General features: G+C 50.4%; 2 protein-coding genes across 12 annotated transcripts in view; both read left to right on the top strand.

Moving 5' to 3' along the window:
- Ggt1 (gamma-glutamyltransferase 1) overlaps positions 1–7806 on the top strand; it is a 29411-nt gene extending 21605 nt beyond the window's left edge. For all 10 annotated transcript variants that reach the window (XM_039098385.2, XM_063278933.1, XM_039098383.2 and 7 more), the window contains 9 exons: positions 2370–2562; positions 2856–3013; positions 4232–4381; positions 4766–4902; positions 6045–6232; positions 6411–6538; positions 6642–6754; positions 6948–7061; positions 7522–7806. In XM_039098385.2, the coding sequence (XP_038954313.1) occupies positions 2370–2562; positions 2856–3013; positions 4232–4381; positions 4766–4902; positions 6045–6232; positions 6411–6538; positions 6642–6754; positions 6948–7061; positions 7522–7668 (1328 nt within the window). In that variant the 3' untranslated portion in view covers positions 7669–7806. The remainder of the gene's footprint in view (positions 1–2369; positions 2563–2855; positions 3014–4231; positions 4382–4765; positions 4903–6044; positions 6233–6410; positions 6539–6641; positions 6755–6947; positions 7062–7521) is intronic.
- A 3180-nt stretch (positions 7807–10986) lies between these two features.
- The window catches only part of Ggt5 (gamma-glutamyltransferase 5), a 28267-nt gene continuing 11456 nt past the window's right edge, over positions 10987–27797 (top strand). The window contains exons 1-4 of one of the 2 annotated variants that reach the window (XM_039098626.2): positions 10987–11490; positions 26365–26495; positions 26703–26798; positions 27542–27737. In XM_039098626.2, the coding sequence (XP_038954554.1) occupies positions 11318–11490; positions 26365–26495; positions 26703–26798; positions 27542–27737 (596 nt within the window). In that variant the 5' untranslated portion in view covers positions 10987–11317. The remainder of the gene's footprint in view (positions 11491–26364; positions 26496–26702; positions 26799–27541; positions 27738–27797) is intronic. The other variant, NM_019235.2, reaches the window with a different exon arrangement.

Genomic DNA, 27797 nt, shown 5'->3' with positions numbered 1-27797 from the left:
AAATACACAGAAGTGGGGGCTGGGGGTTTAGCTCAGTGGTAGAGCGCTTACCTAGGAAGCGCAAGGCCCTGGGTTCGGTCCCCAGCTCCGAAAAAAAAAGAACCAAAAAAAAAAAAAAATACACAGAAGTGGGCTTCGTAGAAGGGAGGTGGCCACCCATGCATTTTGGGATTCTTCGGGGTTTCTGAATGCTGAGAGATGACTTCCTTAGTATAACAGATCACACTTCCCAAGGGTCACTGGGACTGTCCCCTCACCCAAGTGAGTGGTTTTTTTGCTGTTTGGGTTCTTGTGCCCTCCCTGGTCCTCTGGGACTAGAGAAAAGATACCATGGATTTTCCTGTCCTACAGGTGGGTTGATAAAACCCAGGGAGGTCATGCAAGCCAGGTGAGATTACGCAAGTCCACAGTTAGTACGCGGTAAAGCAAGGGTTGAACTAGCTTTCGGTTGTGAAAGTAAATGGCTGAACTTGGCGCGGGTGGCCGTTCTAGCTGCTCTCTAGTAGGCAAAGCGGTCAGCGTCCGGCCTTAGGTGTCATTCAGCCTAGGTGGGCAGTGAAGCTTGCTTGGGTAATCCAGTCTAGGAATCTGTTTCTAATGAACTCATCGGCTCCTTAAAGACGTGAACCTGAAAAGATAAGACATATTAGGTCACATGGAGGAGCACACAGAGGAAACAGAGCTAGCGTTGGGACTCAGGTCAGGAAACAGGAGGCAAGGGCCTGTCTTAGATTTTGTTTCTATCACCGTGATGAGGCACCATGATCGAAAGCAGCTTGGGGGAGGAAAGGGTTTATTCCACTCCCAGTTCTATATCACAGTCCATAATCAACAGCAGTGAGGGCAGGAACTCAAGCAGGGCAGGAACCTGGAGGCAGGAGCTGAGGCAGAGGCCATGGAGGGGTGCTGCTTACTTACTGGCTTGCTCCTCATGGCTTGCTCTGCCTCTTTTTAAAAAAAATAGAACCTGTAACTTTTTTTAAAAGATTTTATTTATCCCATGTATGTGGGTATACTGTCCTGTCTTCAGACACACCAGACGAGAGCATCAGATCCCATTACAGATGGTTGTGAGCCACCATGTGGTTGCTGGGATTTGAACTCAGGACCTCTGGAAGAGCAGTCAGTACTCTTAACCGCTGAGCCATCTCTCCAGCCCCTTGCTTTCTTATAGAACCCAGGAGCACCAGTCCAGGGATGGCACCACCCACAATGGGATGGGCTCGCCCCATATCAGGCAATAAAGTAATTTCCCTACAGGCTTGCCTACGGCCCGATCTTGCGGAAGGCTTTTTCTCAGTTGAGGCCCTCTCCTCCCTGATGGCTCTAGCCTGTGTCAAGTTGGCCATGACTCTCCTCCAGCACATGGCTCTTGTTGCTGGCTCATCCTGCTGCTGACTTTGCTCTGGTAGAGTCTGATGGAGCCCAGGAAGTGTGTGGAACAAGAATGACTGAGGCTACCTCAGACTGACAGTTGAGAGGTGCGAGGGGTAAAGCTTTCCCCAACTCTTGTGGACAACAATAGTCCTGACACAGGATTTCTCAGACAGAGGTACTTAATGAGGACCCGTCCAGTCATCTAGGGCAGCCAACGCCAACACACAGACGCCTGCTCCCCGTTCTGTACCCTGTAGGGAGCATTTGCTCAACAACGTGAGCCTGTGGAGATCAGTTTACCATCTCAAGCTTAACTTTCCCTGGGATGGGGATGATGCTGAGCAGTGAACCCTTGTCTAATTCTCGGGAGGTCCTGAGTTTGAGCCTTAGCGCTGCCCTAGCAACAAAGCCCCTCCCTTCCAGGTTACTCTAGCCCCAGCCACTAAATAGATTGGGGAAATATTGTTGCTGCTTTTATTAAAAAATGTGGTGTGGGCTGGAGAGATGGCTCAGCGGTTAAGAGCACTGACTGCTCTTCCAGAGGTCCTGAGTTCAATTCCCAGCAACCACATGGTGGCTCACAACCATCTGTGATGGGATCTGATGCCCTCTTCTGGTGTGTCTGAAGACAGCTACAATGTACTCATATATAATAAATAAATAAATCCTTAAAAAAAAAATAAATGTGGTGCTAGAAACAAACCAGACAAGCACACGACCACAGAGTAACTACACGCTGTTTTTCCGTTTTCCTTTTTTAGATAGGGTCTTGCTAATCTACTGTAACGGTTCTTGAATTCCTTCTGCAGCCCAGACAGCCCTTAAACCCGGAAGTTTTCTTGCCTCAGCTTCCCAGTAGCTGGGTTTATAGGCCCAGTGACCTACCCCACCACTAACTAACCTTCCACCCTCCTACCACCCCTACCACCCCCACCACCCCTACTCCCAACCCCGTCCATCTTTCTTTCAAACTCTGCTCATCTGGTTCCTAGGAGGCCTTTCAGTGGCAGTTCCTGGTGAAATCCGTGGCTATGAGCTGGCACACCAACGGCATGGCCGGCTACCCTGGGCTCGCCTCTTCCAACCCAGCATCCAACTGGCTCGCCATGGCTTCCCTGTGGGCAAGGGCTTGGCAAGAGCCCTGGACAAAAAACGGGACATCATTGAGAAGACACCTGCTTTGTGGTAGGTGGCCTCAGGTCCAAGTGGCCCGTCAGTCAGTGGGTCTGAGCCGTCATTAAACCCTTCTCACTGTGTGTGTAGACACAGTCAGAGCCTGGCTTAGAGGCCCCAGTGGACATCGTGGCCTGAGCAAGATGGGACACTAGAAACCCCAAGCAAGAGGGCAACCCGCCTGTGGACTGGCTCTACCGGTGTTTGTCCTCTGCACCCTGAGGACAAAAGGCTGAGGGGCGGGTGTGAGGCGTAATAGTTGGTTTTCTATTCCTGCTGCCTCACACGAGTCCCCTCTGCCCCAGCGAGGTGTTCTGCCGGCAAGGGAAGGTGCTTCAGGAAGGAGAGACAGTAACTATGCCGAAGTTGGCCGATACGTTGCAAATACTGGCCCAGGAAGGGGCCAGGGCCTTCTACAATGGGAGCCTCACAGCCCAGATTGTGAAAGACATCCAGGAGGCTGGTGAGTGGGTGTGAGTGAAGGAGCCCTGAGGTGCTCCCTGCCTCGGTTGACCTCTGGGGGAGCACTTGGCGGGGAAGGGTTGGCAGGGACCTCTTGGACTCAGCCCTTAGCTCTTCCACAGAAGCTGGGAAGCACAGGAAATCGCTTAGAGTCTGAGCAGAGCTGCGGGCAGCCCTTGGGGCTGAGGAAGAAAACTAGAGGCCAGGGATCTGGAAGGATGACCTGCAAGAAATGAGCTCCAAGGACGATGACCGTCAGGCAGAGAGAGGACAGCTTGGGATAACCAGGAGGAGGACATTCTGACTCACTGGGAGGGTTACAAGGCCTGAGGAGGGGCTTGTGAGACAGGCATTATAGGGGCTTTGGGCGGTAGCCTGAGGGCTTGGCCTTGCTGTCGACATTCTTTTTTTTTTTTTTTTTTTTTGGAGCTGAGGACCGAACCCAGGACCTTGTGCTTGCTAGGCAAGCGCTCAAGCGCTCTACCACTGAGCTAAATCCCCAACCCCCCCCCTTTTTTTTTAAGATTTATTTATTTATTATATATAAGCACACTGTAGCTGTCTTCAGACACATCAGAAGAGGGCGTCAGATCCCATTACAGATGGTTGCGAGCCACCATGTGGTTGCTGGGAATTGAACTCATGACCTCTGGAAGAGCAGTCGGGTGCTCTTAACCGCTGAGCCATCTCTCCAGCCCCCTGCTGTCGACATTCTTGCCCTGTTTTGAGACTTATCATTTACTGCTGTTAATCCTACTTAAAACCAGTTCCTCAGAGAATTAGACTTCTCCCATCTATCCGGTCATCACTGAGGGAGGAGGTTGGTAAGGGAAAGGTGGAGGCAGATATTCCACACTTGGGAAAGACCCTTGTGCTGTAGAGAGGAAAGGTTGGCCAGGAGGCTGTTGTTTGAGCTTGGCATAGGCGGTAAGCACCATTAGTGCCTAGGTCCCATGATGGTCAGGGCTATCAGTTTGATGGCCCCGTGAGCCCTTCTGATGGTATAGCCCATCTCCTCACTATGGTACAAACCGGTCCTTCTCTTCAGTGGTGACCAAACTCCCTAAACAGCCCCGACCCCATAGTGTACCCTTGGCCCTCATTCTTGGGTTCACCCCTTACTGTGCCCGAGGGTAAGCCCAGTCCCACATGATACAGCCCCGTCCCCAACCATGTACAACACCATCGCAACAGCCACTGAGCTGCTGTCCCACGGCAGGGGGCATTATGACGGTTGAGGACCTTAACAACTATCGTGCGGAAGTGATCGAGCATCCGATGAGCATCGGCCTCGGGGACTCCACCCTGTACGTGCCCAGCGCCCCACTCAGCGGGCCCGTGCTGATTCTCATCTTGAACATCCTCAAAGGTGAGAAGTCTCTCTCTAGCCCTGCTGAGGAACAGGGACACAGACCTAGCAGATCGTCCACCCTGCCTCATGGCTGCCAGGGCTCCTCACAAGGGGTAAGAAGAGTAGGGGGTGATACTTAGGAGCTAGAGGAAGAAGAATGTTCAGGAAGGGTCTGGGAGTTCGGGGCAGAAGGCTTGTGATCTTCCCGAAGCCCACAGACCTTGGGATCCTCAAACCGCCCCTCTCTGATCCATGGTGGCATGCCCTCGTCTTAACCACACCTTTCACACATGGCCACTGCCTTTGGTTACTACGTATTTCAGAAGAGGGTGGGAAATGTGGCTCAGAGATGTGTTAACCCCTCGAGCCCTGATTGCCTACCAACATGTGCTCATGATACAGGATACAACTTCTCTCCAAAGAGCGTGGCAACCCCAGAACAGAAGGCGCTGACGTATCACCGTATCGTGGAGGCCTTTCGGTTTGCCTATGCCAAGAGGACCATGCTCGGTGACCCAAAGTTTGTCGATGTGTCTCAGGTAAGTGGGGGAGTTAACCCCACTGTGGGTAGGAGACCTGCCAAAGGGGTGCTGGGTGAGCTCTGAAGCCTCTCCCCCGGCCCCACCCCAGCCCACCCCCCCACTTCATTTGTGCTTTCTGAACTGAATCTGATTTCAGGGTACACTCGTGACCGTGTACCTTGACCTCTGGTTTGCGGAGCTCATAGCAAACTGGGGAAACTGAGGAAAGCAGACTTGACAATGGATAACTGGTGTCTTGTTATCCCACCTCCAAGCCCAACAACTCCACAACCCAGCTCCTGTCTCAGATCTTTTGTACATGCTTGGGCCTCTGACCTAGATGATTCTGGAGTGCTCATCCTGCTTACTCCTTTACCCCAAGCCTGTGTGGCTTATAGCAAAAAACCAAAGTCAAGCTTTACAGACCGGTGAGAGCTCACATCCTGAATGCATGGTTCCCAGCATCCTCTTCCTTCATCCCATTCATTTAAAGATTTATTTATTTTATGTATGTGAGTACACTGTAGCTGTCTTCACACACACCAGAAGAGGGCATCGGATCCTATTACAGATGGTTGTGAGCCACCATGTGGTTGCTGGGAATTGAACTCAGGACCTCTGGCAGAGCAGTCAGTGCTCTTAACCGCTGAGCCATCTCTCCAGCCCCACTTCATCCCATTCATTATCCAGAGCCTTCACGCTTACCTCTCAGGTTTCATTCAGGGCTCTTTAGGCACCATCTGCACTAAAATGCTTCCTGCTTCTCCTTCTCCTCCTCCATTCCTGTCGTCTGGCCTCTCCTTTCCAGACTGTCCCTGCCTCCCTGTTGCCTCCACGTTACCCGAAGTGTCTCTTCCCTGCTGATTCCTCAGCTCTGAGCACGTGTCACAAGTTCCATAAATAATTACACAAGTCATGTATGAACATGGCAAGAGTCTAGACGCTTGAGGGATAGACAGACACAAGCCAGAGGTTAGAGCGGCTGTCAGATGGGATGTAGGTGGTGCTGTCCCTGGTCCTGGGGAAGTCCTGGTTTAGTGTAGAGGTAAGTCGCCAGATCCACGGGTGGGGCTCTTAAGACCTGCTGGGATAGCCCTGTTGTATTCCCTTACCCCCTCCACCCTCCCAACCGCCTCAGGCCAGCTCTTGGGTCTCGGCAGGTCATCCGCAACATGAGTTCTGAGTTCTACGCTACTCAGCTTCGAGCCCGCATCACTGATGAAACCACTCACCCAACCGCCTACTATGAGCCTGAATTCTACCTTCCAGACGATGGGGGTACCGCTCACCTGTCCGTGGTTTCCGAGGATGGCAGTGCTGTGGCCGCCACCAGTACCATCAACCTCTAGTAAGGGGCTGTGCAGCTGCTGGGCAGAGCAGGGACCTGTGCTGTGGGCTGGGGGCTATCTTCATTTTCTATAAGGGCCTCCCTCTTTCCTGTTGGGGCTCCTAGTGAATGCTCTTGTGCTGGGGTTGGTGGGGAATGGCCGGGCTGTCTACCGTTATCTGAGGTGGCCTATCTTCAGCTTTGGCTCCAAGGTCCTCTCTCGGGTCAGTGGCATCCTGTTTAATGACGAGATGGATGACTTCAGCTCGCCCAACTTCACCAACCAGTTTGGGGTAGCGCCCTCACCAGCCAACTTCATCAAGCCAGGTGCAGGGTGGGAATCCTGGGGTGCAGGACGTGATTTGGAAAGGAGACTGGCACCCTAGCGGGGCAACTGAACAGCATCTCTGTTTCTTCCTGGGGGTCCTAGGTAAGCAACCGCTTTCATCCATGTGCCCCTCAATCATCGTGGATAAGGACGGCAAGGTTCGGATGGTGGTTGGAGCCTCGGGAGGTACCCAGATCACCACGTCTGTTGCACTGGTAGGTGCCTTTTTTTTTTTTTCCCCCGGCGCTGGGGACCGAACCCAGGGCCTTGCGCTTGCTAGGCAAGTGCTCTACCACTGAGCTAATCCCCAACCCCTAGTAGGTGCCTTTTGCCTGCTCTTTCCTGCCTCCTCCTCTCCCTGCCCTTGCTTCCGGGCTATGCTAACACCTTGCTATCCTACCCCTCCAGGCCATCATCAACAGCCTGTGGTTCGGGTATGATGTGAAGAGAGCTGTGGAGGAGCCCCGTCTTCACAACCAGCTTTTGCCCAATACCACAACAGTAGAGAAAAATATTGATCAGGTAGGTCGAGAACTGAGGAAACAAGGGGTTGGGGATTTAGCTCATTGGTAGAGCGCTTGCCTAGAAAGCACAAGGCCCTGGGTTCAGTCCCCAGCTCCGAATAAAAGAACCAAAAAAAAAAAAAAAAAAAAAAAAAAAAGAACTGAGGAAACAGAATCACGGTGTGGGATGAGAGAGCATCCCAGAGGCTGTCGTCTTCTGAGTCACTACAGAACAAACAGTGGCAAATGTCCCCTGGCCAAGGTCTATGGTCCCCAGGCCCTCAGTATACATCACCCTGTGCCCTTGCTCAATGTCAGCCAAACAGCCAGAGACCTTGAGCTCAGGCACCTCTAATTCTTCCTGCTCGCTTGACCGGAAGTAGTTCCGGCTGGGTTTGTGAGGCCCATGAACATGCCGGAATGGTTCCCAGCCACATCTGTGGCTTTTGCTGAGACATGCCCTGGCCTCTCATCCCCAGGTGGTGACTGCAGGTCTGAAGACTCGGCACCACCATACAGAGGTCACACCCGACTTCATCGCTGTGGTTCAGGCCGTCGTTCGAACGTCAGGTGGTTGGGCAGCTGCCTCAGATTCCAGAAAAGGCGGGGAGCCCGCTGGCTACTGAGTGCCCGGAAGGGGCAAGACTGACCTGCAGCCAAGAGACGAGAGTGGGACTCTGGAGAACATGCTGCCCCTGGGTGGGAGAGAGCAGGATAATAAACAGAGGCCGCCGCCAAGTTGCGGGAAGCCTTTGCAGGCTGGACTTTCCACGTGATGGGCTTTAGTGTCTTGTGTATGAAATGGAGCCATCTGGCTTGGAGAATGACGAGGCAGGATCCTAAGACTTCCCACTCAGTCAATGAAGCTAACATCAACCTTTAAGTGGGAGGATCCCACTGTGCCTGAGTTAGGGGGAAGGGGTAAACGGAACGCTTAAATTGTCCTAAGCAGTAACACTTGTAACATCAGCCACTAGAGGGCGCACCAACCCTGCCATGAAATGGGACAAAGCAACCCTGTGGATGCGTCCCGAAGGTGCGGGAGAGAATGCTTCCAAGGGTGGATGTAGGCTCTCATTGGCCAGCACTTAGGGAAGGAGAGTCAAATAAGAGACAGAAACAAAGCAACTTGCCAGGACCTTACTCGAGGTCACTTTCCAAGCAAAAACCCAGAGTGAAATCCAAGCAAGAAGCCCAGTTCTAAAAAAAAAAAAAAAACACTAGCACATCTGCCAGCTATAGGAAACCAACAGATCCACCAGGGGAACACAGCTCTCAAAATGGGTGAGCCCAGAAGAGCACCGTTAGGTACAACATCCTTCCTTGTCCTAGTCAGGGTTTCTACTGCTGCAACAAAACACCACGACCAAAGCAACTTGAAAAGGAAAGGGTTTGGCTGGTTTACACATCCACAGACAGCACTGTTCATCATCAAAGGAAGTCAGGAAAGGAGCTCAAACAGGGCAGGAACCTGGAGACAGTGTTTGAGGCAGGGGCCATGGAAGGGTACTGCTTACTGGCTTGCTCCTCATGGCTTGCTCAGCCTGCTTTCTTATAGAACCTAGGACCTCCAGCCCAGGGATGACAGTACCTACAATAGTCTAGGACACTCCCCCATCAATCACCAATTTAAAAACTGTCCTGCAGGCTTGCCCACAGCTGTTTCTTTCTTTTTTTTTTTCTTTTTTTTTTTTTTTCTTTTTTTTTTCGGAGCTGGGGACCGAACCCAGGGCCTTGCGCTTGCTAAGCAAGCACTCTACCACTGAGCCAAATCCCCAACCCCACCCACACCTGTTTCTTATGGAGATATTTTTTCAATTGAGGCTCCCTCTCTGATGACATTAGTTTGTATCAAGTTGATATAAAACCAGCCCTTCCTGCTGTGTCAGGGTCTAGAGAATGCACAGCTGTGACCATGAGGTAAGGAGACGCTTGGAGACATGTAGAAGTAGGCCACTGGGGTAGTCACAGCCTAAGAGCTAAATATTGCCCTTGAAGTGAGCACAAGTTGGGGGCCCTGAGGGAAGGGGCCCAGTGGCTGGAGGGGGGTCCCAGGAGGCTAAAAGTCCTGGTGCTTCCAACCTGCCTATGGAAAACACGGTTTTCCTATAGGTGTATTCCATGGACTCTAAAGGTCTCTCTCTGAGGTTCCTTAGGGAAGACGGTGGCAGGGCTGAAGGGGGCAGGGGTGCCAGTCACTCCTCAATCCATATTTGTAGGGGAGAAGGCAGGATCCCCTAGGTCAATATATTGAGGCATGATTGTCAGTGCTTCATGCACCACATGACTGGCCAGAGAGTTCCAGGGACCCAGGGTGCTTGAAGTGTACTGCACTCTCCCAGACCCACGGCGTGTAGCCCAGAGCTGCTTTGGAGGGTAGGAGACTTGGGGGACTTTTCCTTTTTGCTGTCCTTTCCATGTTACTTCATGGGTCAGAGTCTTTGGGGTCACCAGAACTGGACTTCCCAGTCATGTCCGGTATGATACCAAGTCTTGAGAATCTGCAGAACTGCAGTCTCTGAGCTCTGGTCTACGCCTGACCAGGATGTCCCCAGGGACGGGGAGGGGAAGATAACCTACCCTTGTGTCTGCTTACACACACACACACACACACACACACACACACACACACACACACACGACTGCTTTGGCCTTAGGGACTGTGGCCGATCAGTCCCCTACTCAGGAATGTGCTTTGGTTCCTGGCTGAGGAGTAATGGCATGGTAGTGTTGGGGAAGACTCCCACAGACACTACCCTCTCCCTCTAGGAAGATGTGGGAACAGGCTTACAGGAAACAGTGCCTCTGGCTCAGGCTGACCGGGGACTCTAAATGTGACACTTAACAGGCTAGGTGGCCAGTGTAGGCATTCCGTCTCTGGGCCTCATTTTTCCAGCAAAAAAAATGTGGGGTGGGGGGTGTGGGTATAAAGATGGGAGAGGGCCATGCTCAGTGGAAAGAGAACAAGGGATGCTGGGAAGGTACTGAAACCCAGAGTCCAGATCAGGGCCCTTCTGCCCTGTTAAGTCTGATCACGAGACCACACCGGTGAGTCCTCACTCCTCTGGCTGCCTCCCACTTCAACATCCTGTTCATGGAAAGCCAGGACCCAAGCCAGGCCCCCAAGAGGAGGAGGCGCACTAGCACAGGGCTAGCCTTGAACACTTCTCGATCCAGCAAGTCAGCCAGTGGAGCTCTGAGCTGCAGAAAAAGTGAGGGTACCCAGGCAGGATAGCATCACTCTTTTTTTTTTTTTTTTAAGATTTATTTATTATATATGAGTACACAGCTGCTGTCTTCAGACACACCAGAAGAGGGCATCGGATCCCATTACAGATGGTTGTGAGCCACCATGTGTTTGCTGGGGTTTGAACTCAGGGCCTCTGGAAGAGCAGTCAGCACTCTTAACCACTGAGCCACCTCTCGAACCCGACAGCCTCACTCTTTAGAGATCTAAGGTGGTTTTGGATCACCATGTCTCAGGGGATGTTTCAGCAGCACTGGGTGTCAGGGCACTAAACATCTGGCCTGTCTGCTCGCTCCCTTCCCACCCCACACTCATACTTATAGGTGAGGCTGGGCCAGGCTGTCAGTCCCATCCCTCCCTGTACCTTGTAGGTGTCTAGATCGAGAGGCTGCCTGAGTAGAGCCATCTGGGAGGGTGGGGCTGTGGAAAGGAACTTCACTCTGCAGGAGACACCCGGACCCTGAACTGTTGGGCGCCAGGAAAGCAGTTCGAGAGTTCCCCTGAGTCCTGTGCCCCAGTTCCCCTGGGTGCAGCAAACATCACATTCCCAAAGGCACTGGGATGGAGGACTGTCTGGATACCGTTGGGGCAGCAGAACAGGCTGTGGGATCAACTGGCGGTGAAAGAGTTAACAGAGGCGGCTGGCTGCTCAAGAAAAAAAAAAAAAAAAAAAAACCTCCCTGTAGTTGCCTGGCCTGCCTCCAGGGCCAAGCCTTGGGAGCTAAAAACTGGAAGTTCAGACCTGTGGCTAGATCTGCCTCCGTGGAAGCAGTGGAGGAGGTAGCAACAGTCTGGCTGGCCAGCTTCCCGGTTGCTCCTCCGTAACCTGCCTGGCTACCTATCTGTAAGCCTGTCCGTTATCCTTCCTATCCAGTTGTCTGATCTGTGCAACTGTCTCTTGCTGGACCCATCGATCTTTCCCATCTGTCCAATCGCCTGAGTTCACCCTTCATCTGGCAGTCAGTTTGTCCCTCTGTCTGCCCACTGCCCTGTGTGTCCAGCTGCCTCTCTCCCTGGACCACTGAGCCATGGCATGGGGCCATAGGACCACAGTCTGCCTGGTCCTGCTGGGTGTGAGTCTGGGTCTGGCCATCATTGTGCTGGCTGTGGTCCTTCCTCATCACCAAGCCTCTTGCCGTCCCGATGCCTTCACTCGTGCTGCCGTAGCTGCTGATTCTAAGATCTGCTCAGATATTGGACGGTGAGTGAGAGGTGGGTGTGAGTTCAGTGGCTGGCTGCTAGCTGGCAGCGCCTGGAGCCCGGCTGTGCCTGCTGTGAGGTAAACAGCCTGCTGTGAGGTAAGGGCCGTGTGTGGTTTGGCTTCCTATGGCAGCCTCCAGGCCCTTGTATAGAACGGTGTGGGTGTGTCTGTGGGGAAGATGGGGACCCAGGACTGCATTGCAAAAATAGCTTGACTGTATTGTTGAAGGTTATCTATAGGATGCTGGGTATAAGGGTGGACTAAATGAGACCTGCTTCTTTGTCCCTGCCTGACCTGATCAAGACTGGAACTTTTTCAGGAACCTGGGAGACAGGTTTCAGGGTTCAGGGTTCCACGTGTTGGTCCATCCTGAGATACACAATTCCTCCCAGGGCCAGTACAAGAAAGCATGCTATAACTGTCAGCAGGACCTCCCTCTCTCTGTGGCGGGGTCTGGCCTCAGTGAGTGGAGTGACTGATGTGGAGGTGGGGAAGGAGAGAGAGAGAGAGAGACAGAGAGAGAGACAGAGACAGACAGAGACAGACAGACAGAGACACAGAGAGAGAGAGACAGACAGACACAGACATAGAGAGAGACAGACCGAGAGAAACAGAGAGAGGAGCTACAGTGGGTGTTTCCTGACCTTCTTCTGGGAAACCCAGCCCATGGGAAGCCTCCACTACCCACCATGCTGCCCCAGGACCATCCTGAGACAGGTTGTCACTCTGGTCCCCTGCCTCCCATTGGGCCCCTAAAACCTGGGCAAGCCTCTCCTTCCTTCATCATCCGGGTCTCCCTCCCAGAATATCAGCCTGGTAGCCCACTGTTGGGATTCCAGTGCTTTATAAACCCAAGGCTGGCCCTACAGCAGGGAGAGTGGTGGTCTTGGCCCAAAATAACAGGCTAGCAGGCTTTTTTGTACTGATTTTGAATTCACCTTTCTTCCTTCCTCCCTTCCTTCCGACTGTCCATCCTTCTGTCTATCCGCCTGTCTGTCCTTCCCTCCTCCCCTCCTCCCTTATCCACCTATCTACCTACTCTCTTCCACCTGTCTTGCTCACAGTAGCCCTCAACCCTGCTAACCCACTCCTCCTCTGAGTCCCAGACTTCCTGGAGGAGTCACGGTCTACATTTAACTTGGAAGCCGATGGGAATAGCATCCCGGATCAGTAGGGACAGTCCTTTCTAGGCTACCCGAGGGACACAAGAGTTAAGACCGTCCGTGAGACGGGTGGGGTGCAGCATCTTTTTAATTCTCCGAGAACGCGAAGGTGAAAGTGAGGTGGAGCAGGTGTGTGCACTCAGGCCCCACAGAAAGCCAGCCAGATGAGTAACCCCCCCCACGGCCAGTGAAGAAAGGGGTTCTACTATCTGTGAGGAAGCTCTCTGAACAGCTTGCTAGGTCTGTGAGGGTCAGGCTGTGGTTAGTGTTTGGAGCTTGCACTCCCTTGCACTCTAAACTCTCAAGCTCTCCCCTGGTGACAAGCGGATGTGGGTTCAGCCACAGCGCTTTGTCAAACAACTCTCCCTGCTTCCTGTTCTTGTTTTAGGAAGTCAGGAGTGGGAGGGAGCCTCCGGACCTGGCAACTTACCTTGAAAGAGTGGTCAGTGACCGTGGCCAGGTTAGGCCTTAGGGAAGGTGCCCTTGTGTGTCCCCTGGCCATTGGGAAGTCTCAGTGGTATTCTCCCCTACTTTTGGTTCTGCTGTTCTTGCCAGGGTCAGAAGGCTGTGGGAGGGTCAGCTTTTCTAAGGTCCCCCACCTCTCCCCTCAGAGCCCAATCTGCCCAGCCCTAGGTACTTAATGGCCACAGCTTTATTTACTGAAACGGCAGAAGGTAAGGCTCCTTCGGGGTTCCTAGGAGTAGGTTTCTGGAGGGCTACCATCTGGACTGACACTGAGCTACAAGTTGGGGTGACAGTTGAACCCCAAGGGTTGAGCGTGCCCTGCTGCTTCATGCCTACCTGGTGTCTGAGGGTTGCAGACTTAGTTCAGAGGAGAACAGTGACATAGGCTGAGCTATGCGGGCCACAGGCATCCTGCGGGCCTCAGTTTCCTCTCTGTGAAGTGGCTTTTCAGCTGCAACCTCCTTCATGGGATGGCTGAGAGCACACGGGTGAGTTCACCTCACACACTGGACCTGCTCCTTCAGTAGCTCTGTGTAGACTCATTTGCCTGGCTTGATCTGGGCACAGGCCAACATCTCAGGACCCAAGGGAAGATTAGGGTGGGGCTCCTAACCCCATCTTCCAGGTCTTGGGCTTCAGTTTCTCCTCTTTCTTCCTCTTAGCCTGAAACTTGTTTGTGACCTTCCTGTTCTCCAGATTCCTGGCAGCCACTAGGAAGTGACTGCCTTCCCTGACCATTGGGGCTCAGGATGAAAAAGCTCTTTGCACCTAGAGATGATACACACGTGCGCGTGCGTGCGCGCACGCGCACACACACACACACACACACGCACGCACGCACGCACGCACGCACGCACACACACACACACACACGGATGCAAATACCTGTGTGAACCCATATGGTTGCGTGAGCAGATCAAGGCTGTGGTGTGGTGGTGACATCAGAACAGCCTGCTGGTTCCTGGGGGACAGGAACGCAGGAAGTGTTTCAGTCTCCTGCTAACCCAAACTGGTCTCATTTCCCAAGTAAGGACAGCCAGGCATCAGAAACTGAGCCACCCCACCCGCCTAGCCTTTTTTTTTTTTTTCTTTTTTCTTTTTTTTTCCGGGGCTGGGGACCGAACCCAGGACCTTGCGCTTCCTAGGCAAGGGCTCTACCACTGAGCCAAATCCCCAACACCCACCCCCCCACCCCACCCCCACCCCCCCACCCCACCCCCACCCCCCACCCCACCCCCACCCCGGCCTAGCCTCTTGCAGCTAGCTAGTAGGAATTTAGCCCTACCACAGAAGGGTTACTAGAGACCCAGGCTCCTGTCTTATGCCTGTGGTTGTGGGGTTGGGGACACATGTGGGTAAGTCATGGGTTTAAGTAAATCCTACCTGCAACATTTAATACTTTTGTTTGTCATATATTAAATACAGGAGGGGCGGGTACCTGCTCAGCGGCACAGAACGTGCCTAACATACACGAGGTTCCGGATTATATTTCCATCACGGTAAAATGAGGAACAAGGATACTCTGTTGTGGCCTAGAAACACAATGTAACCAACACGGACACAGCCCCGCCTTGGTGGGAGGAAATATAAACAGATCTGTAACTAAGTTGAATTGCTGAATGGTTAGGTATGATCCCTGCTTATGTGAAGTTTCTGGCCTATGAAAATATCTCTCTCTCTCTCTCTCTCTCTCTCTCTCTCTCTCTCTCTCTCTCTCTCAGTTGTGAGCCACCATGCCTAGCAGCATGGAGGATTCCCCACTTTCTTTCCGCCATTTTTATTACGTCATGCATTAGATGGGTTTTCTGCCTTGTTATTTCTCTCCCTTTAAAATACAGTCTTAAGTCACCCTTTGTATTCCTAGCAGGAACTTCGCTTAATAAGGATTCGATATGATTTTTTTATATCATGGGCGATCACAATTGGACTGACTAATTTTTGTCCTGATGATCAGCGTTCTCTGAAACTTCCCTTTGTTACAATTGCCTCGTCCGTTTAGGTTTGTCTCCCCATGTGGACCCACTCCACAGCCATTGTGCACACCCGGCACGTGGTGTATCCCCTGAGCCACACATTTATTGTATTTGGTATCAGATTCATGATGATCCCATAAAGAACCGGGAAGCCGTGTTTTCTTTTCCCATCGCTGTATTAAAATACTCTGATGACAACTTTTTTCTGACTCACAGTTCGAAATTCAGTTCATCATGGCGCAGAAGGCAAGGCAACAGGGGCTTGAAGCAGCGGTCACAACCACAATCAAGACACAATAAACAATCCAGGCAGTGGTAGTCCCCGCTTTTAATCACTGCACTCGGTAGGGGCAGGGACAGGGGCAGGGGCAGGGGCAGAGGGGCAGGGGCAGAGAGGCAGAGAGGCAGAGAGGCAGAGGCAGAGGCAGAGGCAGAGGCAGAGGCAGAGAGGCAGAGGCAGATCTCTTAAATTGGAGGCCAGCCTGGTCTACAGAACAAGTTTCACGATAGCCAGGGCTACACAGAGAAACCCTGTCTCGAAAAATCAGACCCTCCCCCCACCACCACCTCCCCACCCCCCCCCCCCAAAAAAAAGAAAAGACAAAAGACAAAGAAAGCAAGAGCTTGGTTTAGTCTCTCCTTTCCATACAGTCCAGGGTCCCTTCCAGGAACCCGTCAAACCACAAGTGGATCATCTCACCTCAATTAACCTAATCAAGATAATCCCTTTACATTATTTGGACATAGCCATCACGCCTTCAAATCGGGCACCACCTTCGTCAGGGAGGATGAGACCGTACTGAATTTTATTGACTTTCTTGAAGTTATTTTTCAGCCAGTTTGTAAAATAAACTTACTTAATCCTTTCCTTCCCCCCCCCAAAAAAAACCTTTCACGCATGTGCAGTGACCAAACCGAAGGCTCCCTCTCTCCCTCCCTCGCTCTCACTCTCGCTCTCCCCTGTTCTCTGGAAGAAAGAGGTTTATTTTGTGTTATTTTAAAATGGGCTGTCCCATCTTTACATTTTGAGAAGAATTTACTGGCTAAGTCTTCTGCTCTAATTTGGATCTCACACGGCTTCTTGGGGCCGCATTAAGGGTGAGCTCTCCACTTGGCGCCATTTAGGAAGTGGTGGACCTTTAAGGGGTGGGCAGAGTGGGGGCCTTGTGAGTACTGGGGCATGCATGCCCTGGAAGAGGACTGGGGAACCCCTGTTTCTCCATTTTCTTTCTTTCTTTCTTTCTTTCTTTCTTTCTTTCTTTCTTTCTTTCTTTCTTTCTTCCTTCCTTCCTTCCTTTCTTTCTTTCTTTCTTTCTTTCTTTCTTTCTTTCTTTCTTTCTTTCTTTCTTTCTTCACGCTCTGGGAGAGTCTGTACCACCAAACACTACTACCACGTGTTGCCACAGCCAGAGTCAGAGGCGCAACTGGCCCGTGTGACTACCTTTTCTTTATAAAAGTCGCCTATTTCAGTATTTGTTATAGTGTGACACCCCTCTGCGCTTGAGTTCTTGGATGTGAAACCTTTAAACTGTGGTTTCTATTTCTATCTAGGTATCAAATCTCTATGTTTTAAATGTTTTACATTTATTTATTGAGAGGGGGGAGGGGAGAGAGGGCGGGGTTTATGTGGGTCACGGGACAGTTAGTTTTCTTTCATCACGTGGTTTCTGGAAATGACACTTAAGTCACCAGGTTTAGCAGCAATTCCCCACTGAACTGTGTCACCAACCCAAGTTTCTAGTCCTTTGTATGAATTACGAGAAGCTAGTAACTCCTTTTCAAGAAACTTGTCCGGTTTACTGACACTGTCATGTATGTTAACATACCATACCTTTTTTGTTTGTCTGTCTGTCTGTCTGTTTTAAATATAAAGACCTTTCTAGGAATGGTGCTGGATACTTACAAACCCCTTACTTGGAAAGAGTCTGAGTTTGAAACCAGCCTGGTCCCCGTATCAAGACCCTGTGTAAAGCATCTTTTGAGTGTTTACAGGGGCCTGTAATCAATCTTTGTTCCTGATCTGCCTTGCTGGGACTGAACCAGTGACCCTTAAACGCAGCAACATTTGGCTTTTCTGATTTCCTTTTTCGAGTTCTGTCGGTTAAGTTTCAGGATCTTGAGCAAGGTAGGCAGAGGCTGTATCTCTGAGCGACACCCTTGGCTGGTGATTACATTGTGTATTTGTTTCTCCTTGTATTAATCTCTGTGTCTATCTTGATTTCCTTTTTCCTTCCACTCTCGGTGACTTACAATTGCTATTTATGGCTAGGAATGTGGCTTAGGGCTAAAGCACTTGCCCGGTATGTTAAGGCCCTAAGCCAATTCCCAGTATCAAAAACAAACAAACAAACAAACAAAAACCCAACTCATTTTTTTAAAGATATTCATGTTGAATTTATATTTGAGATACAGCTTAAGAAACACACGAGGACAAATTACAATTTGTTTCTGACTAAGTCATAAAGAAGAGGCTTATCTTGACTCAGGGCACTGGTCCAGGATCTAGGCATCTGGTAATGGCCTCTTGCTGGCAGACTCTGCAAATGGGCGGGGTGGGGGTGGGGTGGGGGTGGGGGTGGAGTGCCACGTGACCAAAGAGAGGGGCACAACAAAAAAGCGAATTCCCAAATTTATGATTTCTTCGTTATTAATTAGTGATGCTCTCTAACCATGATCTCCTTCCTTGACCCTTACACTCCTGAGTGTTACTATTGACTCCTGGAGGGTTGCCCTGTTTCATTGTGCTATATATACTTTGTTTGTTTGGGTTGTTTGTTTGTTTTTTCTTTAAAGAAATACTTTATGCGACTGGAAGTTCACAGGCATGTAAGTATGTGCACCACTTGTGTGCCTGATGCCCTAGGAGGTCAGAAGAGGGCACTGGGTCTTTTGGAACTGGAGTTATGGATGGTGGTGAGCAGCCATGTGAGTGCTGGTGACTGAATTATGGTATCCTGGAAGAGCAGCAAGTGCTCTTAAGTCCTATCCAGCCCCTCCTCCTCTCTTCCTCTTCCTCATCCCGCCTCCTCTGCCTCCTCCTCCCCCTCCTCTGCCTCCTCCTCCCCTCCTCTTCTTCCTCCTTCCCCTCCTCCCCTACTTTTTCTTCCTCCTCCCCCTCCTTCTTCTCCCCTCCTCCTCTTCTTTTTCCTCCCCCTCCTCCTCTTCCTCTTCCTCCTCCCCCTCCTCCTCCCTTCCTCTTCCTCCTCCCCCTCCTCCCCCTCCTCCTCTTCCTCTTCCTCCCTTCCTCTTCCTCCTCCCCCTCCTCCCCCTCCTCCTCTTCCTCTTCCTCCCCTCCTCTTCCTCCCTCCCTCTTCTTTTTCTCCTCTTCCTCCCCTCATCCTCCTCATTTTCCTCCTCCCTTCATCTTCCTCCTCCTCCTCCTTCTTCTCCTCCTCTTTTAAATGCTCATATTATCATAATATGACCAGCAGGAATCCCTTTAAGTGAGGGATTACACATTTTTAAAGATTTAGTTATTTTATTTTTATGGGTATGAGTATTTTGCTGCATGTGTGTATACGGCCACGTGCACTCCCGGTGCCTTCAGAGGTCAAACTGCCACATGGGTACTCGGAATCAAACCTTGGTCCCCTGCAAGAGCAACTACTGTTCTGCCCTATAGAGCCATCTTTCTAGCCCACTGCTGAGATCTTTTATGCGTATTGTTACTCAGATTCCCATTATCATAACAAATACCTCAGAAATCACCTATAAAAAAGACATTTGTTTGTCCTACTGTTTCAGGGGTTTTACCCATCGTTCTGTTAGTCTTGTTTTGGAGCGGCCCACAGCAAAGTTGTTCACCTCATGGCTGAGGTAAAAACTGGAGAGCTAGGGAGGGAGCATCAAGGCATGTCCCCAGTTCCCAGAAGACCTCCCATGAGGCTACCTATCTTGTGGTGGTTCCAATGAGAATGACCTCCATAGGCTCATATATTTGAATGCTTAGTGCCAATTGGTGGAACTTTTTGGGAAGGACTAGGAGATCTGCCCTTATGTGGTAATAGGGGTGGGCGGAGCCAGACCTCCTGTGCTCTCTTGTGCTCTCTTGCGGGCATGTTCTCTCTCTCTCTCTCTCTCTCTCTCTCTCTCTCTCTTTCTTCTTCTTCTTCTTCTTCTTCTTCTTCTTCTTCTTCTTCTTCTTCTTCTTCTTCTTCTTCTCTTCTCTCTCCCTCTCCCTCTCCTTCCCTCTCCCTCTCTCCTCTCTTTCCCTTCCCTCTCCTTTTCTCCCCTTCCCCTCCCTCCCCTCTGCTGCCTATGGATGAGAATGCAAAAGCGCTCATCTACTGTTCCAGCATTATCCCTGTCTCCTCTCTGCCATGACGATCATGGACTAACCCTTTAAAACCATAAGCAAGCCCCCAATTAGATGCTTTTTTTTAAAAAAAAAAAATAAGAGTTGTCTTGGTCATGTTGTCTTTATCACATCAATAGAACACTAATTAAGACACATCGTAAATATTCCACCATTACCCAAGAGTGCCAAGTTGTGAACTAAACCTCTCAAACACGGGGGACCTCCCCTGGCACACTAGGCCATCTTGGCGAGCATTCCTGTCTACTAGTCCCAGATGTCTCAGGATCAATTTGCATTATTACTTTAGCCAGACCTGAAGTCAAGACCTAACCAAGCACAGTATGCATATGTATGTATGTGTGTGTGTGTGTATGTATGTATGTATGTATGTATGATGTGTATTTTCCGTTATTTCTGTATCCCTGTTGGCCTAGAAGTCACTAGACAGACCAGACAACCTTGAATTTGCCATTCTCCTCCAGATTCTGCCTCCCAAGGATTAAAGACTTGGGTCCCCATGCCCAGCTGGAGGATGGTGTTCTAAGAAGACAGGTTTCTCTGTCCTAGAACTCAGACTCCCAGAGATCCACCTGCCTCAGTGTCCCAGAACGCAGAGATTAAAGGCATGTACCACCACTGCCTGTCTTCTTTTGTTTTTTTTTTTTTTTTGGTTCTTTTTTTCGGAGCTGGGGACCGAACCCAGGGCCTTGCGCTTCCTAGGCAAGCGCTCTACCACTGAGCTAAATCCCCAGCCCCTTCTTTTGTTCTTTTTAAAAATCAATCTGGAGACCAGATTAACCTGGAACTCCCGAGTTCTGCCTGCCTCAGCCTCCCGGGTGCCGGAATTAAAGTTGTGCGCCACTGTGCCTGGCCTCAGCTCTTTCTCTTCAGTGTTGGCTCTTCCCCATTCTCACCCCTGTCCTTACAGAGCTCTGTGTCCTGTGATTTATTTTTTTACCTCCTTCCTACATCTCCTGTGTCTCAATTTATTCTCTGAAGGTTCTCTCCTTCTCTACCCTGTTTGCTGTGTATGTGTGTGTATGAGAGCAATTGTGTGAGAATATTAGTGTGTGAGTGTGTTTGTGTGTGTAAGTGTGTATGTATGTGAGTGTGTCAGGGGGTGGGTGTGTCTTAGTCATTGTCCTATTTTTTGTGAAGAGACACCATGACCACAGCAGCTCTATAAACGGAAACATTTAACTGGAGGCTGGCTTACAGTTTCAGACGGTTGGTCCATTGTCATCAGGGCAGGGACCATGGCAACAAGTATGGTGCTGGAGCAGTCGCTGAGCACTATATCCTGATCCACAGGCAGAGTGTGGGAGGAGGAGGAAGAGACAGACAGACAGACAGACAGACAGACAGACGGACAGACAGACAGGGAGAAAGAACAGAGTAAGAGAACAAGAGTGCCTGAGCCTGGTATTGACATTTCAAACCTCAAATCCCACCCCTCAGTGACACACTTCCTCTCACAAGGCCACGCCTCCTAATCCTTCTAATTCTGTCAAACAGTTCCATTCCCTGGTGACTAAGCATTCAATATACAAGCCTGTGGGGGCCATTCTTATTCAAACCACCACAGTAATGTAAATGTGTGTGTGTGTGTATGTGTGTGCACGTGTGTACATGTGTGCCTGTGTATGTGTGTGTCTGTGTATGTGTCTGTGTGTGCATGTGTCTGTGTGTGTATCTGTGTGTGTCTCTGTGTGAGTGTGCATATGTTTGTGTGTCTGTGTGTGTGTATGCACCTGTGTGTGTCTGTGTGTGCATGTGTATGGGTGTGTATGTGTGTTCATGTGTGTGTGCACATGTGTATGTGTGCATCTGTGTGTGTATCTGTGTGTGTCTGTATGTGCATATGTCTGTGTGTCTGTGTGTGTGTGCATGTGCATGTGCACATGTATGTGTGTGTCTGTGTGTGTGTATCTGTGTGTGTCTGTGTGTGTGTATCTGTGTGTGTCTATATGTGTGTCTGATGTGTGTGTCTGTGTGTGTGTGTATCTGTGTGTGTCTATGTGTGTGTCTGATATGCGTGTCTGTGTGTGTATCTGTGTGTGTCTGTGTGTGCATGTTTGTGTGTGTGTCTGTGTGTCTCTGTGAGTGTGCATATGTCTGTGTGTGTGTGTATCTGTGTGTGTCTGTGTGAATGTGTGTCTGTGTGAATGTGTGTGTCTGTGTGTGTCTGTGTGTGAGTGTGCATATGCCTGTGTGTGTCTGTGTGCGTGTGTAACTGTGTGTGTGCGGGTGTGTGTGTTTGTGTGTGTGTGTGTGTGTGTGTGTGTGTGTGTGTGTAGGCACACATGCAGAGTGAACCAGTGGAGGTCGGAGAACAGTTCTTAGGAGCTGGCTTTCTTCTGACACTTGTGAGCTCCACTCATGTTGCTATGTCTGCACACCAGCACCTCTGCCTGCTGAGCCAGCTTGCTGGCCCTTGTTTGTTTTTTCTCACAGGCGTGGGTCTTACTAGGTTGCTAGGCTGGCCTCAAGCTCTACAGCACAAGCAATCTTCCTGCCTTAGCCTCCTGAGTAGATTTAGCTTATTATTATTTTATACTTCACTGATGTTTTCTCTTTTTTTTCTTTTTTTCTTTTCTTTTTTTTCTTTTTTTCCGGAGCTGGGGACCGAACCCGGGGCCTTGCGCTCGCTAGGCAAGTGCTCTACTGCTGAGCTAAATCCCCAACCCCAACACTGATGTTTTCTCATGTCTGTGCCTAACCTGCTATTAGCATTGGATTCCTAATTCCAGAGCACTGGCAATTTTTTTTTTGTTTACTTAAAAAAATTATTTTATATATGTGAGAACACTGTCCCTCTCTTCAGACACACCAGAAGAGGGCATTGGGTCCCACTACAGATGGTTGTGAGCCGCTATGTGGTTCCTGGGATTTGAACTCATGACCTCTGAAGAACAGTCAGTGCTCTTAACCACTGAGCCATCTCCCAGCTTTGCTTGCCTATTCCTAATTAAGTTGATCGTGGAGGTGTATACTTTTAATCCCAGCAGTTGGGAGGCAGAGGTGGGCGAATTTCTGCAAGATTGAGGCCAGCTTGGCCTACGTAGCAAATTTAAGGCTAGCCATAATTAGCTACATGGTGAGGTTCCCATCTCAAATAAAACAGGTAAACAAAACTAATTTATTTTGCATGTAACTGTGGAGGTACGAGGGTCACTGCAGCATGTGGAGGTGAGAGAAGAAGTTCACAAGGCGTTTCCCATCTCCCACGCTGTTTTTGAAAAAGGGTCTCTCCTGTCTGCCACACCGAATATTCTAGGCTAGCTTAGCTTGTAAACTTCCTGGTGCTTCCTGTCTATCTGGACATAGGAATGCTGGGATTAGAGATGGCAGGTCCCTGCAGGATTTCTAATTGTTCATGAGTTCCAAGGACCAAATCAAATCATCTGGCTTGAGTGCTAAGTGGTTTGACCCACGGAGCCGTTCCTCAGCCTTGAAATGTCTAACCGTGGCTTTTGTATCTTGAAATACACTTATTTGGAAGTTCATAGTTGGGTATGGTGACATATTTATAAGTCTTGGTGTTTAGGAAGTTGAGGCAGGAGAATCACAAGTGCGAGGCCAGTTTGGGCTACATAAAGAGAGAGATATGGGTTCGGTCCCCAGCTCCGAAAAAAAAAAAAAAAAAAAAAAAAAGAGAGAGATAGAGACACAGAGAGACAGAGACACACACACACAGAGAGAGAGAGAGAGAGAGAGAGACAGACAGACAGACAGACAGACAGACACAGACACAGACACAGACACAGACACAGACACAGACACAGACACAGACACAGACACAGACACAGACACAGACACAGACACAGACACAGAGAGAAAAGACAGAAAGACAGAGACAGAAAAACCAAGTTGTGGCCTTCATAACCTAGGGTCCTGTGGATCTTTTAAGAAGATTGTGCTTGGGCTGGAGGGATGGCTCAGTGGTTAGAGCACTGACTGCTCTCCCAGAGGTCCTGAGTTCAAGTCCCAGCAACCACATGGGGGCTCACAGCCATCTGTAATGAGGACTGATGCCCTCTTCTGGTGTGCCTGAAGACAGCAATAGTGTACTGGCATACATGAAATAAATATTTAAAAAAAAAACAGATTGTGCTTACTCAATCCTCAGTTATTTTTTACTTTTTTTTTTTTTTTTGGTTCTTTTTTTCGGAGCTGGGGACCGAACCCAGGGCCTTGCGCTTCCTAGGTAAGCGCTCTACCACTGAGCTAAATCCCCAGCCCTATTTTTTACTTTTGTTACATCTTCTTACTATCTTTTTCATTTGCCACCTAGTATTGGAAAACATGTGTAACCACTGCTAAAAATAAAATTTTCAGGGGAGGAAGTTAAGACAGGGTTTCTCTGCATAGCCCTGGCTGTCCTGGAACTAGCTCTGTAGACCAGACTGCCCTTGAACTCACAAAGATCCGCCTGCTTCTTCCTCCCACGACCTGAGATGAAAGGTGTGTGTAGGCACCCATCACCCAACCTGTTAAACATAATTTTGGACTAAACCTAGTCCTCCTCTCCTGTAATTCTAATACTTGGGAGGCTTGAGGCAGGAGGATCGCCCCAAGTATGAAGCCAGCCTGGGCTACAATCTAGGACTCTGTCTAAAATATACAAGCAAACAAGACAAAACCCAACCAAAACCCCCAAATAATAAATTAATAAAAGTAATTTTTGAATATCTTTTTTTTTAAAGATTTATTTATTTATTATATATAAGTACACGCTGTAGCTGTCTTCAGATACACCAGAAGAGGGCATCGGATCTCTTTACAGATGGCTGTGAGCCACCATGTGGTTGCTGGGAATTGAACTCATAACCTCTGGAAGAGCAGTCGGGTGCTCTTAACCGCTGAGCCATCTCTCCAGCCCCTTGAATGTCTTAAGGCCTTAGGATTATAATTCTGCCATCTCCTTCGTAGTTCCAGTAACTAGATGGTTTGCAAGCTGGGCCCCTGTATGAAGAGGCCTAGTCGAATTCTGGATAAATCTAGAGAAGGACCCATCCTGGTGTGTAGGGCATGAGCACCTCCCCATTCCTGAGCGGTCAGAGGATGCTGACACACTGCTCTGCCTCAGAGCTGTGTAAAGACAGCAATCTCTTCCAGGGAAAAGCACTGCAGATGCCAAGCCCTCCTCCCTCACCATGAACTTTCTCTCTGCTGCCGAAGCCTTGGTAGCATGTGTTTCTGATTTGTATGGTTTCACTAGTTCTCTCTGGGAATTTGGTCTCAAATGTCTAGTCATCAATACTTGGATATCTGGGGGCCAGTGGCCAGATTACTGAAATGTACAGAAATCAGGCAGACATGGGAGGCTAAGTACAACAGGCCACTGAAGAAACCCAGAAACTCTTCAGTGACTAATAGCTTGGACCATGGTGTTGGGCATGGAGTACCTCCCATGTGGTCAACAGGAGTGGAAAAGACTGGCCATCAAGGATGACTCCCACGGACAGCGTAAATTGGCAAATGGTCATGGCATTCTCTAAGCCCGTGAAAATAAGAATTTTAGACTGTTGTCGGGGATAGAGATGGGAGGGAAAGAAAAGGTGTAGTTTAGGTCATGGGGGTGTCCAGTGCTCCCTGCCCCCACCCCACACACCCCTAGCAAGGCATCTGTAGATGGCTGCACAAGGTCTCAACTTTAGGGAAGAGAACGGGGTTAAGAAGTAAATTCAGAATGGACCAAGGTAATATGGACCAAGGACTCAACTTTAGGAGTTCAGAGAGGTAAGAGAAAAATACAAGATGGCGGTTGAAGAAGCTGAGTGTAGAAAGGGCTTTTGGGAAGCGGTAATCGAGAGCGAGCATAGGCGCTCCGAGTGGCCTCAAGCAGAGATGAGAACTTGTCTCTGATGGGAACAGGCCGTCTCTTCCACGATCCTTCCTTCGACATTGTTGATGACGTTTTATTGTTAAGAATCTGTGTTTATAGGGCTGGAGAGATGGGCCAGCACTCATATCCTCTTCTAACTCCAGCTTCCAGGGGATCCAACGCCATCTTCTGGCCACCACACAGAATGCTCGCACGCAGGCACGCAGGCACGCACGCAGGCAGAAATCAGTCTTTAAAGAAGGTGTACTCTGCCTGATGATAGCAGTCTTGTTTTCATTCATACTTCTGACTCCTTTATGTTCCAGGATTACATGTGTGATGATGGCGTTCCCAGGTATACTAGCACTTAAGCTAAGGAGTCACAGTGTGGCAGAGTCCAGGGTGGACTGGTTGGGTCACAGATAATGGAGTCAAGGGAAGACGTGGGGTCGGAGGTCCCACGGAGTTGCGGGAGGAGACCTAGGTCCACTCTTGTGGGTCTTGAGTTCCTTGCGGTACCTGGAGGTCAAATGGTAATCCTCGAGGTGCTGAGGGGGGCCTCTGCGTTCGAAGAAAGGGGCCGTCCTTCGTGAGTGGTGCAGACTGTCACAGTAGCCACTGTGCCATAGGCCAGTCTCACCAACAATTTGAAGCTGAAGGACCTGACCCTTGGACAGATAAGGGGTCAGCTGTCCCCAAGAGCATTGTCTTAGGCTTTGGGGGGGGCAAAGAAAAAGGAGTGTGACTCATTAATCCAAGTCCTGGACCCTAGCGCAGGATCCTGGGGTCACCCACTAAACCCAGCTTAGACAGTGGAGTCTCAGAATGGGTTCCAGGGGGTCCAGGTTCTACCTGATGCAATGAGCCAGTGTTCCTGGAAGCTCCTTTGTAAACTGTAAACCACCTTATATATGCCTCAGGGATGTGGAAATGCCATTAGACTTAGCAATCTATCGTTGGGATGGTGAGTAACTGGATTGGGGGTGGGGGTGGGTAGCTCGGCGAGTCTTCTCACCTCCCTTGGGGGTTTGGTGCCAGCCGATAGACCATCAGTCTGTCGCTGTTTCCCAGCAAGTGCCAGTCAGATGGGCCCAGGAAGAGATGGGGTGGTAGGGAAGCCAGGCCTCTGATTCTGTGTCATGTCCCCAGAGTCATCCTCCAGCAGCAGGGCTCACCTGTGGACGCCGCCATTGCTGCCCTCATCTGTACCGGTGTTGTTAACCCTCAGAGCATGGGCCTGGGCGGAGGGGTCGTCTTCACCATCTACAATGCATCTACAGGTGGGCCCTCACGGGACACGCCCCCAATGGGGCGGGGCTTGTTTCTCGCGCGTGCTTCCTCCTGGGTATTCCTGAGACCCTTTGCGCTGCCTTTGTCTCTGTTGTGCGAAGCCCTGGTGGATAGGTAGTGCTCCATGGGTTAGCACTGAAATGGAAGCCAGGACCCAGAACAAACTGGGGCCATGGCTCATGCCATCTCAACTCCAGGGAAGGTGGAGGTCATCAATGCTCGGGAGACAGTGCCAGCCAGCCATGACCAGAGACTGCTAGACCAGTGTACAAATGCCCTGCCACTGTGCACAGGTAAGACCTGGGGGAGGGTTCTTCCCCCCACCCCCACAACGGAATATTTTTCTTGATTATTTGGGAATTTCACATCAAGTACCCCAATTATACTCACTTCCCAGTCCTCCGATGTCTGCGCCCCACCATCCTCCCACAACCCCCCTCACACAGACACACACACAGACACACACACACACACAGACACACACATACACACACACATACGAAGAAAGAAAAAAAATCAAATCCACTTTATGTTGTAAATATACTTACTGGAGCATGGTCAAATTTTAGAAAGGGTTCTTTAGAGAATCTAATTCACTCTGCTATGAATCTGTCAGAACAGCGCCCCCAAGGGGTCAGTATGTCTTATGGACAGGCTGTAAAACCCTGGGCACTGGGGACGGCATCTGAGCATGGGGAGACTTGGTTCCCTGACCTGGGGTGTGTTGGAAAGATTATTTTGGGAGAGGCCCTGAATAAGGGGATGTTCCAAGGGGAAGACCAGTCTTGGGGAGCCCGATGGATATGGGTCGGTGGAATAGGAATCGTAAGTCCAGTTTATGTGAGGGCAGAGTGGGCTCTGGAGTGGGAGTGATCAGTGCCTGGTAGCATTCTATGTGGACTTTATGTGGAAGGCAATGGGGAGCCGCAAGAGGGCGATGCCGGGAGCAGTATGGTCAAGCTGGTCTCCAGAAGCTGGGAGACCAAGCTGGGATGAGAGTGTTGCGCTGGGCTAAGGAAAGGGGCATGTTATGCAGGGGCCCAGTGGATCGGGGTTCCTGGTGAGCTCCGCGGCTATGCTGAGGCGCACCGCCGATACGGCCGCCTGCCTTGGGCTCAGCTTTTCCAGCCCACCATTGCCCTGCTCCGAGAGGGTTTCCGTGTGCCCCCTATCCTCAGTCAGTTCCTCAACACCAGCTTCCTGCAGCCCTGCTTGAATTCATCAACCCTGAGGTGAGCATGGCGGGGGGTAGCCCTCAAATCGGTATCCCGCCTGAGCTCAGCCACAGTCCC

This window comes from Rattus norvegicus, chromosome 20 (genome assembly GCF_036323735.1).
Source record: "Rattus norvegicus strain BN/NHsdMcwi chromosome 20, GRCr8, whole genome shotgun sequence".
Lineage (NCBI taxonomy): Eukaryota > Metazoa > Chordata > Mammalia > Rodentia > Muridae > Rattus > Rattus norvegicus.
Note: the sequence above shows the minus strand (reverse complement) of the source record. Positions and strands in the feature narration are given on the sequence as shown.